This window comes from Meriones unguiculatus, chromosome 8 (assembly GCF_030254825.1).
Source record: "Meriones unguiculatus strain TT.TT164.6M chromosome 8, Bangor_MerUng_6.1, whole genome shotgun sequence".
In the NCBI taxonomy this organism is placed as follows: Eukaryota; Metazoa; Chordata; class Mammalia; order Rodentia; family Muridae; genus Meriones; species Meriones unguiculatus.
Genome location: NC_083356.1, coordinates 72,390,739 through 72,407,579, shown reverse-complemented (window position 1 = coordinate 72,407,579; position 16,841 = coordinate 72,390,739). Strand labels below are relative to the sequence as shown.

General features: G+C 48.3%; 1 protein-coding gene across 2 annotated transcripts; it reads right to left on the bottom strand.

Moving 5' to 3' along the window:
- Window positions 1–117: 117 nt before the first annotated feature.
- Window positions 118–16,423, bottom strand: Urm1 (ubiquitin related modifier 1). 2 transcript variants are annotated; one of them, XM_060389819.1, is made up of 7 exons: window positions 16,275–16,337; window positions 11,836–11,906; window positions 7,702–7,853; window positions 5,783–5,832; window positions 3,456–3,537; window positions 1,464–1,512; window positions 118–1,100 (listed from the first exon to the last, which is right to left on the bottom strand). In XM_060389819.1, the coding sequence occupies exons 3-7, from the start codon at window positions 7,761–7,763 to the stop codon at window positions 1,032–1,034; spliced, it is 312 nt and encodes a 103-aa protein (XP_060245802.1). In that variant the 5' UTR covers window positions 7,764–7,853; window positions 11,836–11,906; window positions 16,275–16,337; the 3' UTR covers window positions 118–1,031. The 2 variants fall into 2 exon arrangements, with proteins under 2 accessions (XP_060245802.1, XP_021499778.1); XM_021644103.2 differs by lacking the exons at window positions 5,783–5,832; window positions 7,702–7,853 and having other exon boundaries at window positions 16,275–16,423.
- Window positions 16,424–16,841: the final 418 nt, after the last annotated feature.

Here is a 16,841-nt window from a genome sequence, read left to right as displayed (position 1 = left end):
CCTACTGAGCCACTCTCTTTTCAACAGTTCATGTTTTAGCCTTTCAGGTGAAGGCTGTCTCTGCCCATGGATTCGAGGGACATAGGGTACCACCAGTTTCTAAGGATGAAGCAAGGCTAGTAAACAAACTAGTCTTTTTATTTGCCCAAGGCCAGCTGTTGCAGACATAAGGTCCCCAGACTTCCAGAAGGGATGGAGGAAAGGGAAAGAGGAAAGCCCTCTGTCTACTAGGCGCTGTACCCCCAAACCCTGCTTGTTTTAGGAAGCTAGGAGTTGCATACGCTGACGCCCCAGCCCCTAAGGTTAGGCTACTTCCTTTCATTCTCTACCCCAAGCAGAATGAGTTGTGGGCAGCCTGGAGAGTGTCTCAGGAGCCCATCTGGTGGCCTATGTGGGGGGGAGGCCAGTCAGGGTCAAGGGCTGGGATGGGGGGGGCGACAGGAGGAGGAGTATGTGGCTAGGAGAGCAGCTGCTGGGTAGAGGGGAGGGAGGTGAGCACTGAATAGGGGACCCCAGCTGGGGTTCCATAATGATATCAGTGGGGGACAGGCAGAGCCCTCTGTGTCCAGATGGGGAAACTGAGGCGGAGGCCCCTCTAATCTTTGGCAAGGGAGGGGCTTCTCATCAGTTACTCCAGTCCATCCATCTTCTCCACGAAGACGGCTGTGGAACTGGAGTGCCTTCCAGGCACTCACACAGTGCTTAGTTATACCAAGACAGGAGTGGCAAGCAGCTGGGTCACCTGGGCATAGACCCCCCTCCACTCCTGACACATCACAGGAGTACCCTCCCCCACCTCAGCTGCTGGGAGATCTGGGCTCAGGCGTCTGCTCTCCCTCCCTGCTCACGTGCCTTGCCCAGAAAGGCTCATTTTTAGCACCTGGCCTCTTTTCCTTGCCTAGAGAAGACTCAGGGGTACAGCAGGGAAGGAGGCAGCCAAGGGAGACTGAGGACCTGGAAGCAGAGCCCGAGGAGAGCTGTGGTTGTCCTGTGCTCCCTTTGCAAAGGTGCTTGGGCTCACAGAAGAGCCCTCAGCCGCCGTGCAGTGTGGAGATGAAGAGGATGCTGTCCTGGTCCTGCAGCTGGTAGTCCAGCTCCCCCTGGGGCAGGAAAGAGGGACAGGGGCTATCAGAACATGGTTCAGGTCACTGCTGGGTTTTGGGACAGGGAGGAGAAAGGTGGCTGCTCTAGGAAAGAAAGAAAAACCTCACCAGAAAATGGAGATCCTACATCAACTTTCAAATCTCCAGGAGGGTGAGCTCCCGGTTTCCCTCCCCAGCAGCCATTCAATCCTTCCTCATTTGAGATGGAATACAGAAATAAACTCATTTGGGGTGGGGGTGGGGCAGAGGTATGAATGAGACAGATTACCCAGCCCCCACCTGGCCTGATCAGAAGCCCAGGGTCTCCCACTGGAGCAGGGAAGGAAAGGGCTGGGGAGGCGTGTCACTGGAGGTACTAACCAGCAGTTCCCAGTCGGCATCATTAATCAGCACCAGGATTCCTGGCCGCCTGTGGGAAAAAGGGTAGTGAGGAGCAGGAAGTGGAAGGCAGGAGGTCAGTCTGTGGGCTGCAGGAGTGTGGAGGCACCTTTCCTCCCAGTTTCCCAACAGTTTGCATGGTCAGGGAACCAGGTCAGAAACCAGGGTCATGAGGGTATCTTAAAAATAAATGGGCAAAGTTCAGCATCACTTACCACCCAGAGTTATGGCAAGGCATTCTATGTCTCTGAGTATCAACTCTCTTCACATGAAAACAGGGCCAATTATAAGACCTGCCCCATTAGGTCTGCTGAGGGATACAGCAAAATGGTATACATGGCTTGCCTGCCACTATGTCTCAGTAACCAGGAGGAACCTACCTTTACCCAGTATCTAATGTTACTCTCCTTTACTCTGGAAAGGAAGGGCTTTGGCTTCTAAGCCTCCAGGGTGCCCATCCTGGAGAGCAGCAAGCTCAGCTCTTCTGGGTCAAAGGAGGCTGGCAGCAGCACCAAGCACCTGAGTGCTTCAGAGTCAGTCCTGGCTCCTATGGCAATGGTCCAGGGAACACTGATGTCCTTGCAGGTGGCTTCCAGGATTGCTGTGCCAGAAACTGGAGACTGGAGAGCAGTCTTAGGCCATAGGGTGACCTATGCTTGAAGGCAGATGAGTCTCACAATTTCATGGCTCACCTCTTTTATACAAGAGGCCATCTTTGTTTACAAGTGAAATGACTTGGCATGAGGAACCTGGACCTTTGCTGGCAGGCCGGGAGAGGTGTGCCTGAGTGGCTATGTGCATGCAGTGACCTGGAACCTTGTCTCTGTGATGCCTCACTCTGCACCTACTGACCACACGTAGCCATTGCAATGACAAAGAAAGAAAATGGAATGTTTGAGTGTTTTTATTTAATTTTTAATTCTGTGTAAGCGTGTGTAGTAACAGAGAAAGAGTGCAAGTGTAGCAGAGGCTGAAGAAGTCAGAGCTGGAGTTATAGGCTACCTGATGTGGGTGCTGGAAATTAAACTCAGGTCCTCTGGAAAAATAGCATGTACTCTTAACTTCTGATCTAGCTCTCCATCCTGTGTTTGATTTTTAAGACTGGGTCTTGCTATGTAGCCCAGACTGTCCTCAAACTTGTGAAATCCTTCCATCTGAGCACACACACACCCTTTTCAAGACAGTGTTTCTTTGTGTAGCTCCAGCTCTCCTGGAGCGTTGCTCTGTAGACCAGACTGGCCTTGAACTCATAGAGATGCCCCAGCCTCTGCATCCCAAGTGCTGGGATTAAAGGTGTACACTGCCAGGCTTGAGACAGGGTTTTACTATGTAGCCCTGGCTGACCTGGAACCATCTATGTATGTAGACCAGACTACCCTAAAACTCACAGAGATCACCTGTCTCTGAGTACCTAGAACTGGGGATTAAACGTGGGGATTAAAGCATTTTAACTGCTGCCACACACAGTTAAAATGGAGTATTTAGTTTCTCAGTCACACTGGCCAACTTTGAGGGTTCAATCAGCCACAAGTGGCAGCAGCAACTACCAGACAGCACTAATAAAGAATGCTTCTAACATCAAGAAGAAGTCTATGGGACAACTGTCCTAGATCGGGATAAGGGAGACCTTGGACAGTATATCTTTCTTAGTATTTTCTGTACAGAGGGTAACTGAGACCCAGAGAAGCAAAGTAACTCACCTAAGTTTCTGCATATATCATGTCTGTGTAACCAGAAGCATAATACAAATTTTGGGGAAAATTTGCCAAGCTCCTTTCATATAGGCTTTTAAGAACCTCAAACAGCCTAGTGTGGTAATAAGAAAACTAGAAACAGACCAGAGCACAGCTCTTTTCTCAAAGGAGTTTGAGAAAATAAGAGGCCAGAGGACTCAAGAGGACATTCAGAACCCTAGGACATGGGTTTAGACAGTCTTCCCTCCCTCTGCCCTGCTCAGGGTGGGGGGAGACTCACACACTGTCTCCCTGGATGAACAGCTCTGGCCGCTCTTTTAGCAAATTCTTCTTGATCCAGACAAGGAGGTTCCGGATGTTCCCTAAAAAGGGAGGCACAGAACAAACTAATGTCAAATCCAAGTCATTCCTATGCCCCAAAGCCTTGCCTAGTACTGAAGAAAGTGAACATGGGGCTCATGGAGCCCAGAAACCTGATTAGGAGAGGCTAGTTATCTGTCAGAAGGGTTTTAAGAAAAAGTAGCCATAGCACAGCTAAAGGCACAGTGTATCTGGAAAGGTTTAGTGGTGAAGGGGAGGCACTGCTCTTTCAAAAGACCTAAGTTCAGTTCTCAGCATCCCCATTAGTCAGCTCAAAGACCACCTATGCCTACAATGTCCTTCTAAACTCTGCATGCACTTACATTCACATGCATAGACCCACACATATGTACACATAATTTAAAAGGATTAAAGAATAGAACTCAGGGACTGTGGTAGCTAGGTTGATGCTACCTCAACAAGGCTGCTTAGAGGGCATCAAAGAGCCACTGCCACCTTTATCTCTCTTGCCAGTCCAGCTGGAGAGGCCACAGCTTTGCTCACAGGCAGGGTCTGCATATATTTCCCTTTGTAAAGGGAGAAAAACAATTGCTAAGCTGATAACATCAGTTAATTTCCTCTAGCAGAGGGAGAGAAGGCTCTTCACCAGGCAGACACTGACAAATCACTGCTCACTACCCCCACTTTTGCAGAGCCCCGGAGGGTGGCCACCTTGAAGAGGCAAGTTCTGGGCTGCAAGGACCTCTCCTGCTTTGCTGAACACCCAGGGCCGCCTCCCATAGGATGGGTTCTGGGATGGCCGCCAGTTTCTTTGTGCAGCAATGTGGAGGCAGTGGTCTTCTTGACTGCCAGGGTTACCTGTCCTTTCCTAGGAGCAGGGGGATCAGCCCACAGCAAACTGGGACTAGTCTGCATCTATAAACCCCTCCGTACCCAGGACCTCTACCATCTGCTCTTCACTCAGATTGTTCTTGGAGGTCCTGCTCTCAGAGGTGAACCTGAAAACAAAGGTCCTACAGAAAAAAACTGGCATTTAGAAAGCCCTAGGCGGACTGTCCTGAGTCAGTGTCTTAGAGAGGTCCGCTACCTTTGATGGAGCCTGAGACAAGCTCTGAAGCTAAGCTGAAGCAAAGTGAGAGTGTGGCCTGAAAAGTCCTGCCTAGAGCCCAAGTCTTGGAACAAAGGACTGCTATTACACAGGAAGTCTCTCGGCTCCCAGTGTGAGCTTCACTTTGCAACACATATGCAGGTCGAGCCTTGGGTAGGGTCAGGAGGTGAAAAGGTGCAATATGGGCATTTTTGCTGGACACAAACATCTCATAGGGCAACATGCAGTGTTCATGGACTAGAATGGTCATCTCCCATTAAAAATTCCTTTTAGACAAAGCATGTGTAGTCCCCAAGGCAAGGAGAAGGGTGCTGCCTCCCTCAGGCTGCACTTGGATTCCTGGTGGGCTCTTCCCCAAGGCCCATGTTACAGAGGCTTTCCCTTGGCCTTGAATCCCTTTTCCTCCATCTTGGCACTGTCTGGTGGGCCACCAGCCCATACATCTTATGGCTGTTCGATAGAACCACTGGAGTCTGACACATCCATCAGCCAGCCTCGGCAGCCAGGGCTGTGCTTCTGTGTTTGGACACAGGAAGAAGGACTGAAAAAAGGTTTGCCCAGTGATCACAGGCCATATCTGACAGTCCTGGCTGGCTGGTATAGAATCAGGATTCTCCTGGGGAACAGCCCTGGCTCCCTCCAGAGAGAGGGTATTTCTGCTTCCCTCTGGATAGCTTTCGAATAGGGGAGGGCTAGTGGTCATGCTGAGGTCATCCACGTGATGACACTGTCATGGACTCCCAGAGGGGTGGGCTGGGGGATGAGTCTGCTGCCCAGTGCTGGCTCATTTATCATGATGCTCCTATTTGCTGAGGTCACTCCCTCTCTCTTTTGCCTGGCCCCCTCCAGGCCCGCCCACATTTTTGATAGCTTGTTACCATGGTGAGACTGCTGTATCACAGCCGCCTTTATTGTCCCTGTGCCTGGATTTGGGGGTGGGGAGAGGTGGAACTCATGGCTCCCTTCTCAGGCTGCAAGGGCCACTCAGCCTGGCCTGAAACGCACCCCCGGGGACATCTTGCTTGGCTTGCTGAGGCCCAGACAATATGCAAATAGGCTCTAAGCCAGATGGTCGGCTTCCAAAGGCACCCAGGGGAGGAGGAAGGGTTAAGCAGAGTCAGGGACTGGTGGCTTGGGGTGGCTCTGGGATAGATGGGGATAGAGAACCTTACTTTTACCTTCCCACTGTCTTCCTTCTCCTCCTGTGAGCATGGTCTCCTTCCTGGGACTGCCATTCACAAGACAAACATTTATTGAGCAACTATCCTCTGTCAGGCACTAGGGTGATGGTGGCCAGCAAGATGGATGCAGAGCCTTCCTTGTGAGAGAGGGCACAGAGGCGGCAGACATTACTTCATTAGTGGTGGTGCGTGTGCTATCTCCTCTGGGACCAGGAATGGCCTTTCCAGGAGTGCAAACACTGAAGCTTAGGTCTGAGGATGAATGGGCTTGGGTGGGGGAAGCGTTCTGGACAGACAGAAGCACATATGGGAAGAGCTGAGGTACCATGCAACTGGCAGGTTCAAGGCAGCAGACTGAAGACAGCAGGAAGATCCCTTTAGAGAACCTGGAGAAAGCCTGCTCCCTCCTCTGGAACCCCAGCAGTACTGATGAGGTGTGCAACCCCATGCCCCATACTTCTCTATCCTGCTACCTAACATGACACTCCCACTGCTGTTCCAGAGGGGAGTGTGAGGGCCCAAATATATTGCTCTCAAAATTCTACCCCAAGATGCCGGTGGAACCCCAGTGGGAAGGGGGAAGGTGAAGGCTGGCCTTGAACTTGCTATGTAGCTGAGAACTACCAATCCTGGGGCTCCTGCCTCCTAGGTCCTGGCTGGAGTTACAGATGTGCATCACCGTGTCTGCCAGTTTTAGTTTTGACTTGGACTCCATTTCTTCCTAGGTATTCTCAGAGCCTCAGCTTTCTTTAAAAAAAAAAAAAAAAAAAAGACGTAAGATTGCTACTGGCGGGCTGGAGAGATGGCTCAGTGGTCTGCTCTTCCAAAGGTCATGAGTTCAATTCCCAGCAACCACATGGTGGCTCACAACCATCTATAATGTGAACTAATTCCCTCTTCTGGCAGGTGTATACATAAAAATAAATAAAATCTTTAAAAAAAAAAAAAAAGGGGGGGCTGGAGAGATGGCTCAGAGGTTAAGAGCACTGGTTGCTCTTCCAGAGGTCCTGAGTTCAATTCCCGGCAACCACATGGTGGCTCACAACCATCTATAATGAGATTTGGTACCCTCTTCTGGCTCATATGCATACATTCAGGCAGAATACTGTATACATAATAAATAAATCTTTAAAAAAAAAAAAAGATTGCTACTGGCTCAGAGGGTAAGAGTGCGTGCTACTCTTCTAGAGCACTAGACTTAGGTTCCCACACCCAGGTTGGGCAGCTCATAACCACCTTCATTACAGCTCCAGGAGATCTAATACTTCTGGTCTCCTCAGGCAAGTTGTCTCTCTCTCTCTGTCTCTCTCAAACACATATACAAACAATAACATTTTTAAAAATTGAGAAAAGAATGTGGATCTGGAGCCAGGTGTGGTAACGCACACCTTTAATCCCAGCATTCTGAGAGGCAGAGGCAGGCAGATATCTGTGAGTTCAAAGCCAGCCTGGTCTACAAAGTCCAGATCAGCCAAGGCTACACAGAGAAACCCTGTCTCAAAAGACAAAACCAAACCAAGAATGTGGATCTAGAAACACGGTTCAAGGGTCAAGAGCACTGGCTGCTCCTGTAGAGGACCCAAGCCTGACCCCCAGCCCCCACACGACATTGCACAATCCCCTGCAACTCCAATCCCTGAGGATCTGATGCCCTGTTCTGATCTCCACTCATACACATAAAATTAAAAAAATTTTTAAGAAAAGAATGCATTGTTAGGAAGATCAAATGAAACAATCTATAACATGATTCTTGGAGCTGTGTCTAGACTGTCAATTATTCCTGAATCCAGGGAACAAGAGAAACTGTCTCCTCTGGTTTTCTACCTGCTCTGCTCATCACCCATAAGCCTAGCCTTAGACAGAGGTGTCCCACTAATCAGTGCTGGGTCTTTCTGTATGATATGGCATGTGCTCACTGGAAGCCAGACGTCAGTAACAGAAACAGGAGAGTGTACAGCCAGTCAGTGACCTCATACATCTTTAATCCCAGCAACTCCCAGAGTTCTTCAGGCGATCTCTGAGTTTTAGGTGAGCCTGGTCTACAGAGTAAGTTCCGAGATAGCCAGGGCTATAAAAAAACAAAAACAAAAAAACAAAACTTATCTCAGAAAAGCCAAAAGAAAAAAAAAAAAAAAAAAGACAGAAAGAAAAAGGAGAGGGTATGGGATCCGCACACTAGTCTTATTTCCCAGGTTGCCCAGGCTGGCCTGAGTTTCTGTCTCAGCTTCCCACATAGTTGGGGCTATAGGCACATACCACGACTCCCACCACCTTCCTCCCATTTTTGGTTGGTCAAGCTCCTGGGGCAAGCTGTGTGGGAAGACTCATATTCTAGGGCTGTGCTTGCCATAACCAGTCATACACTCAACACTGGGGTGGAAGAGGTGCTCTAATGCAAGCTTTCCAGTACAAGTGGCTTCTGGCCAGCCCATGTGGGAACAGTGGGGAGAGAAACTGCTGCTTTGTAGTGTACCAGTTAAAGATCAAATAGAAAGCTTGCAAGGAGGGGTAGATAGCCTCGGGCAAGAAGTCACTTCACCTCAATGTATTAGTATCATTTATCCTGACAAATGTGGATAATAATCTACACTCCAAAGCATTACAGTGAGGATTAAGGCAAAATGCTAGCAGCAGGACATAGGCATCAAACACACAGGGAACACACCACAGATGGGTACTCTGTGCTGTGTACTCAAGTGAACTGATTCCTCATCCTTTGCGCTGCCAGAGCCCTGACCTGAAGGTGTAGAAACCATGGTGGGCCCACCTTAGAGAACAAGTATGAAACCTCTATCTGGCTACACTTGAGGGTGAAAGCCAGTAATCTCAGCATTTGGGAGGATGAAGCAGGAAGATCAGGTCATCCTTGGTTACACAGCAAGTGTGTAGGCAGTCTGGGCTACACCTCAAAAAACACTTAGTGGTTGGTGCTCACAAAAGTGAGAGAATATACTCAAAGTACATTATATACTTGCATGAAAATGGTCTTGGCTAACCATGTATGAGAAAATAAGAAAATAAATGAAGGAGCCTCCACCCAGAATCCCTTGCCCCAGCAGACCTTCCTTGTTTAGGAGATACTGACAGCTCACACTGGCAGGGCTCCTTGGAGCAATGGTTCTCAGCCCACGGGTCTTGCCCACTTTGGGATCACATATGCGGATATCCTACATAGCAGATTAATAACAGTAGCAAAATTACAGTTATGAAGTAGTACAGTTATGGTTGGGGGTCACCACAACATGAGGAGCTTTATTAAAGGGCCGCAGTGTTAGAAAAGCCGAGAAGCAGTGACAGCCCCTCAGAGCTGACAGTGAATCCAGGCTGCAGCATAGTCTTATCCAGCCTCTGCAAACACATGGGGGACAAGGGCTGCTCCATTTAAACTGTTCTCTTCCACAAAGAAGTCAGTCTTCGGCCACTCCTGTCCACTGGCACTGGGCCCAGGCCAAGAAATGTTTTCTCACCTTTACTTGGACGCCGAAAACTCATCCCTATGTTAAACTGTCCCTTCCCTAGCAAGCATACCAGCTCAGGCTACACGGCAGAGCTCTTCTGGGATTCCCACCCCAGGCCTGAGCTAAAGGGAGAAGAAAGAGCTGACACGGGAGGAATGAAAGAGAAGAGGGGTGGAGGGAACCTCAGAGGCTCCATTTACAAGTGAATGGGGGTAAGAATGGAGCAGTTTGTGGGCTAAACTGGCCTCAGAAGGAGGTTTACAGATGTGTGAGGGGACGCTCCTCATTGTTTAATTAAGCAGAAAGTGGATCTTTTCAAAAGCAATTTTGCACAGGGACTGGGAGGGGAGGGGAGAGGAGGGAGCTAGGAAAGGGATCAGCAAACAGGCCTGGAGAGCAGAGAAAGGAACAGCTGGCCCCAGAGAGGCTGTGAAATGCATGCTAAGCAGTTTAAAGCGCCCAGGAACTGCTGCTCAGCTCCTGCCCTCCCTTGCTAGCTACCCTTTAACATGACTGGAGCAGGAGGGGAGCATGTCTGTGATGGTGCAGCAGAGAAAAAGGGCCAGCCTAAGCTACACAGAGAGAGAGCTCCTCTGTCAGTCAGTGAAGCAACTAATCAACCAGTGGAAATAGCCGCTATCTCCTAGGTCAGCAAAGGTGTCAAGGACACTGGCAACATCCGGAAGAATAAAATGATGACTACTCAAGTGCCACTTGCTGAGTATTTAGTGACTGAGTGACATGGAGATGAAATTCTAAAAACGTGTGTATTTTTGTGTCAAGCAAACTTAGCAGGAAATACAGTAAAACGTGTGGTATTTTATTTTGGATAGAGTCTTTTATGGATCCCAGGGCTGCCTCCACCTCCTGAGTGCTGCCATCACAGTGTCTCACTACTACACCCAGTTTTTGCCCTGATTTATCCCATGCTGGGGATCGAACAAAAAAGGGCTTTGTGCAGGCTAGGCAAATTGTCAGCCCATACTGGTATTTTAATAAACTTTTTTTTAGCTGGACTTGGTGGCACATTCCTTTAATCCCAGCACTTGGAGGCAGAAGCAGGCAAATCTCTGAGTTTGAGGCCAGCCTGGGATACACAGATAACCTGTCTTGAAAAAAAACTAAAACAAAAACTCCCAACAACAAAACCTTTTTGTATGTTAATAAGTGAACTGAAAACCTCTCTTGTTTAGGCACTCTCCTCCTGTTCTTACTGGCAGGGATTTTTTTGGTGGTGTTAGGGGCGTCATGAATGATGGGCAAGGAAGGACTCTATCACTGCACCACATTCCTAGCTCCAAGACTTATTTTCACCTACTACTTTTTCTTTCTTGAGAGAGGAGCTCACGCAATTTTGTTTCTTTCGTTTTGGTTTTCCAAGGCATGGTTTCTCTGTGTAGCCTTGACTGTCCTGGAACTCACTCTGTAGACCAGCTGACCTCATAGGTAGAGATCTGGCTGCCTCTCCCGCCTAGGCATGCAAAATCACTGTCCTGCACATTTTTCTTTCTTTTTCCTTTTTTTAGTACATTTCTTTTATAATGCATGTATGTGTGCTCAGGCACACACAACCTGAGGGAGTCAGTTCTTTCTTTTTATCATGTGGGTCCTGGAGATCACATTAAATTACCAGGTTTGGTGGCAAGCACGTTTGTTTGTTGAGCCTTCTTTTTGTTTGTTCTTTGAGTCAGGGTCTCTCTCTGACTGTCCCAGAGCCTGCTGGGTAGATAAGGCTCACCTTAAACTCACAGAGATCCTTCTGCTTCTGCCACTGAGTGCTGGGATGAAAGGTGTGTGCTATCATGACCATTTTTTTTTTAAAGATTTATTTATTTTATGTATTCTAGTGGGTTTTTGTTTGTTTGTTTGTTTTCTTTTTTTTGAAGACAAGGTCCTAAACTGGGCAGTGGTGGTGTACAACTTTAATCCTAGCACTCAGGGATTAAAGAGGCAAAGGCAAAAGTGGAGGCAGATGGATCTCTGTGAGTTCAATGCCAGTTTGGTCTACAGAGTGAATTCCAGGACAGCCAGAGCTACACAGAGAAACACAGTGTTGAACCTTCCACCCCACTCAAAAAAAGATAAGGTCGTACTACACAGCTCTTGCCTGGAACACTCTATGTAGAGTTTGAGGTTAGACTCAAACTCAGAGATCCACCTGCTTTCCTGCCTTTGCTTCCCAAATGCTGGGATTAAGGTGTATACCACATCTGGCTTGCACTAGTATTTTGCCTGCATATATGTCTGTCAGTCCACCTCATGTGTGCCTGGTGCCCACAGGGATCAGAAGAGGGTCTTGAAACCTCTGAGACTGGCCTTATAGATGTGTTGGTGCTGGGAACTAAACCTGGGTTCTATGCAAGAGCAGCCAGTACTCCTAACAGATGAGCCATCGCTCCAGCCATTCCCCATGTGAAGACCAGCCTCCCACCCCTTCCAGAGTTGGCCAGCCTTAGGAAGGAAGGAAAAGCATACTTTCTAGTATCTTCTTGCCTTGCAACTGGCCAGGGCAATCCTAACTATTTCCACTTAGACCACAAACCCACTCATGTCCAAAGGCCCCAAAGACCAGCCAGGAAATCCAATACTCACAGGGTTCCTCTTGCCCAGGTAAGGTGACTTGATGTTTTTTTACTCCATTAAACAGGAGCTCTGCACCGCCTCTGCAAAAGAAGGGCAGAGAAAGACAGCTGGGTGAGTGACTGACTGACTGCACATAGGACTGAGATGAGTCTGATAACTGCGGACAGGGCTGGTGGTGAAAGCTGAGGAGATGCACAGACCAAGGTTCAAGAACAGCCTACTGACTTTCTACTGTGGGTAAAGAGGATGGAAACTATTTTCACTGTTAGTAGAACACCCAAGCCTGCCGCCTCCTTTACCCCTCTGCTTTTTTGAGAGGCAGTTTAGTACACAGAGGTAAAACACAGGCTTCAGAGCTGCTAGCCCCAAGAAGGAAACTGACTCTATTTAGCCCTGCCTGCCAGTCAGACCCTGCCGATCTTATTCCCAATAATGCTGAGCCACCCTTCTGGGGTGCTCTGGAGACCCTGTGCATTTCTGGCCATGTATGAGTGGAAATAACCCTGTTTCTGCCATGCACTTCTGAGCACAGGAACTTCGGGAACGGAGGCCGAGAGAGCCCACTGGGCTTCGCACTAAGAACATCACCTTGTCAGTTATAGGCTGCTCTTCATCCCATTGTATCCTCTGCCATCCCAGCAAAGGAGGGAGGAAGCAGACAGAGTGGACTAAAGCCCAGAGGAGTTAAGTAACCCCAGAGATTTTTTTCAGAAAGCCCCTAAGAACAGACTTCAGTTCGTTTCTGTGTCCTAGCACCTGGCCAAAGGACAGTCAAGACAGCAGAGATGCTCAAAGCCAAGTTCAGAAGCCAGAACTTCTGGTATGGGCAGTGGGGCGTCCAGTGCCCCACACTATTTCTTCTTCTGGGTTTTCTGATTCCCGTCTCAGACTTCATGTGGGGCTGAACTGAGAAGGCCTTCACAGACTTTTGATGGATGTGCTGATTCCTACCCCACCACCCTTTTCCCATCTCAGGGAACAGAGATGTCCTGAGGAAGCCCACTAAGAGGCAAAGGCAAGGCAAACATTGTCATGGGGAAAACATGGGGCGACTGTCATCTAAACAAGGTCATGCTTTGTTGATGCAGAAATGTGGAGGGGGAGTAGAGGCCCATCTGTGGCTGTGCACAGGGCCATTTCAGCTGCAAGCCCACACAGAACCTCCATTTATCCCTTTCCAAGAGCATCATTTTCTGCTGGGTAGGGATTGGCACATGCAGCAGCTGGGCTGGGGGAGGGTGATAGACAGGGGGTTCAGGACTTGAGGGTTAGAGAAGAGGGGTGGGAACTGGAGGCAAATAACCAAGAGTGGCCAAACCTGGTAGTGCCAGGCTCCGAGGCCAAGTCTGTTTTCCCTCTTACAAACAGATGAAGAGCAAACCAGTGAGGCTTTGAGTGACCTGTCACTATTTGGTCAGCTAGGCCCTGAGGGAAGGTCTTGTACTTCAGTCAGCATGTCTGGCATGAGATGAGCACATCTAACTTCAGGGCCAATTTAGGGAAAAAAGACACAGGAGCTGTTGGGACCCCAGAGACCTAAGGCCAGATTCTATTCTGTTTTATAGGATTTGCCATTCTAATTTAACCAAGATACCTCCATCTCCTCTCAATACCTCGATTCACTGCTAATACTAGTGACAGGAATACATTTCTCTAGTTGCTTTAAAAAAAACATATCTATATAAAAGCTGGTCACGGTATCACTGGCTTATAATTCTAGTACTTAGGAAACAGAAGCAGGAAAAACAAGAATTCAAAGCCATCTTCAGCTACATATTAAGACTAGCTTGTTACATGAGACCCTGCCTCAACAACCAATAAGCCAACAACAACAAAAGTCTACCCATCCATTTTTAGTTTCCATCCACCTTATGGAACACAAACAGGATCTAAATGGAATAAGGCCTGGCATACAGCAGGAATTTAAAAAATATTTGCCACATCAATGACTATTAACTACTTCTCCTCCTTCTCTGACCTCAATAGCATGTCCAACTTTCCCCCCACCCCAAACTCTTGAAATAAGACTCTCACATCTGGGTCTTTAGAGCCTGGAAACGAGGTACCCCAAACACACCTGGACTATACTTCAAATTCTGTGTGTTCTTAAAGAAATGCTCTACTAGAGCTGGGACGTGTGGTGTGGTTTAGTTGGTAAAGTATTTGCTGTGTATCCAAGGAAGCCTTGGATTTCATTCCCAGCACTGCATAAACTGGGCATAATGGTACATGCTTGTAATCCCAGCACTAGGGAGATAAAAGTATAAGAATCAGAAGTTGTAGGTCATCCTCAACCAATTACTGAGTTGAGATAGGCCATCCTGGATATAATGTCTCAAAAAAAAAAAAAAAAAAAATCAAAGCAAACCCAGAGGTGGTGTTGCACACTTTTAATCCCAGTGCTAGGAAAAGGCAGAAGGAAATGGATCTCTGAGTTAAGGGCCAACCTGGTCTACAGAGATAGTTCCAGGACAGCCAGGACTACATAGAGAAACCCTGTTTGGAAAAACCAAACCAAACGGCCCCTGCTAACAACAGTTCAAAAGGCATGCCAAAAGATGACAGAATTGGCCCTAAAAAGAAAAAGATGGGAGTGGTGGCACTCCCTTTAATCCCAGCACTCGGGGAGGCAGAGGCAGGTGGATCTCTGTGAGTTCAAGGTCAACCTGGTTACAGAGAAGACTGTCTGGACTACACAAAGAAACCCTGTCTCAAACAAAATAGCTCTATCATGAGCTCCTCTCTCCAAACAAAACCAAAATGGGAAGAGAGAAAAAATGCTTCTGGCTTTGGCAAGCATATTTATCTATTTCTAGAAGGGTCTCTCACTATGTCGCCCTGGCCTGGCCTTAAAACTAAAAATCCAACTGCCCCTGCATTCCAAGTGTCAGGATAATAGAGCCACCACGCCTTGTGAAGTTGGAATTCTGATGGGTCACTTATGTGGGAAGGTGTGGAAGGAGATGAACAGGTGGGTAAAGAATGTGGTCCTGTCTTGCTCAAACTAAAAAATGCTTAGAGGTAAGGAAGGCTGAAGCTAGGAAAGAAGCAACTGTGGAGGTCTGTAAACTCTGGAGGGCAAGAGCCTTATTTACTTTATGACTTCCTCACTGTTGTCAGCATAGTATGTCACACAGAATACATCTCTGCTGAATAAACACCAGGTCTGACTCACTGAAAATAAAAGGCAAGTTGGCTACAAATAAACGTTAACACTGGCTTCTTCCCTTTCCATTCTGCTGAGGCTGGTCAAGGCATCAGGAAGTCCCCCTTTATTCCCTGGTTGGGAGGTAGGAGGGTCCGATGATAGCTAGGCTAAGGGTCAGAGAGGCAAAATGGTCAGGAGGCCAGACCAACAGAGTTCTAATTGGATCCAAGCAGCCAGACAATATCATCAATTAAACTGTACTTAGCATTCATGAGATTAATCCTCGGTGTCTGGCTCACTGCCTGGCACATGGTAGGCACTCAATAAATGACTGGCGAATGAACCACCAAGTAAAGGGACAACATAAAAGAAATGGGGGACAGCCAATGGGAAGAGAGGCATTTGCAAAGAACTTTACATTTCTACTCTAGAGTTTTCCCTTCACTTCGATCTTGGCTTATTCATATACACAAGACACAGCCACACAGACATGCTTAGCTTTTCCATGATTCTAGAGACAACCACCCATCTCTAGAGACCTCAGTTCTTTGTCTGTTCTCAGCTACTAAGTCTGTCTTCTGCAGATTTTGAAACCATGACAGACCTTCTATGTGCTGGAAGAACAGACTAGGGATATGAGAAGATTTTCAGTTTTCCCCGTGTTCCTTCAAGTAATGATGTGTACTCCCATTCTGGAACTTTTCATCTTGTGTATAATATACTGTCAATGTTGGTCGCTCCCTCCGTGGTATATTATTTATCCCCGTATCTCCTCTAAACTCCACATCTGCAGAAGGCACTCACCAAACTATTTCGCAAGAGATTTATGTCTGATTAAAAGTCCCACGTTTGAGAAAGAGAAAGAAAAGTGTCTTGTCTTGGCCACACATTCTTCCAAGAAACCAGGCGGGAACTGCCTCCTGAAGACAGAACTGAAGGATTATTCAACGGGGAGATTCGTGTTCTCCTTGGGAGCCCAAAGGCCAGGCAAGGCGCCCGGGCTCGGAATAACACTGGTAAAACAGGCTGTCTCTAGAAGACAGCCTGCTCACTGTCAACTCCTCCAAGTCCTACACGATACAGACCACGGCGCGAGACTCTCAATGCACCCCTCCACCCGTGCGTGCGCCTCTATTCTCGGATTTACGGCCTCGTCGCCCACGGAGACCGCGTCTGTCAGAGGCCAGGCAGGTGGCCCGGCTCTCGGAGGGCGTCAGTAGCCTCGGCAGGTCGACAGAGGTCCAAAGTTTCAGGCCCTATGGCTTCGCTCTATCCCCAAAGCGCCCGGGTTCTCACTCACCCGAACTCCACCTCCACCTCCACGGGCGCCGCCATGTTGAAGAAGCCAAGCTAGCAGGACACGCCTCTCAACTTCCGGAGCGCCGTCTTATTTCCGGTCGCCACCAGGTAGTGTGAGCGGAAAGGGCGGTACGTAGGGGCCCGGTACTCCTCAGCTATTGGACAGAGGCGCGGTCTGGGCGCTGTGGGCTGGAGAATTGATTGCTTAGGTTTTTTTGCAAACCTAGCAGAAAACCCCGAGCTGGAAGGGAGACTTCATGAAAAAAGACGACTAAGGGGAAGAAATTCATCAACCTCCGATGACATCATTGTGAGACACGTACTGTTGCTCTTTCATTGGTCACAAATCTGTTTTCAAGCCAGGCGTTATGGTGCACGCCTTTAATCCCAGCACTCAGAAAAGCAGAGAAGGCGGATCTGTACAAGGCAGCCTGAACTACGTAGGGAATTCCAAGACAGCCAGGGCTACATAGTAAGAGTGTGTCTCAAAAACCAAACAACAAAAACAAGAATCCTGTCAAGCCTGCCTTAAGCAACACATCACTTGAGGGAGTAATACGTGATCTGT

Bases quoted from the DNA above. Each gene is read 5' to 3' on its own strand.
- Urm1 (XM_060389819.1), bottom strand. From the start codon at position 7,763: ATGTATGAGGTCACTGACTGGCTGTACACTCTCCTGTTTCTGTTACTG. The intron at 5,833-7,701 runs GTGAGCACATGC...TGTGAATGGCAG, and splicing joins TTACTGACGTCTGGCTTCCA to TCCCAGGAAGGAGACCATGC. The intron at 3,538-5,782 runs GTAAAAGTAAGG...CTCCCTTTTTAG, and splicing joins AGAAGGAAGACAGTGGGAAG to GGAACATCCGGAACCTCCTT.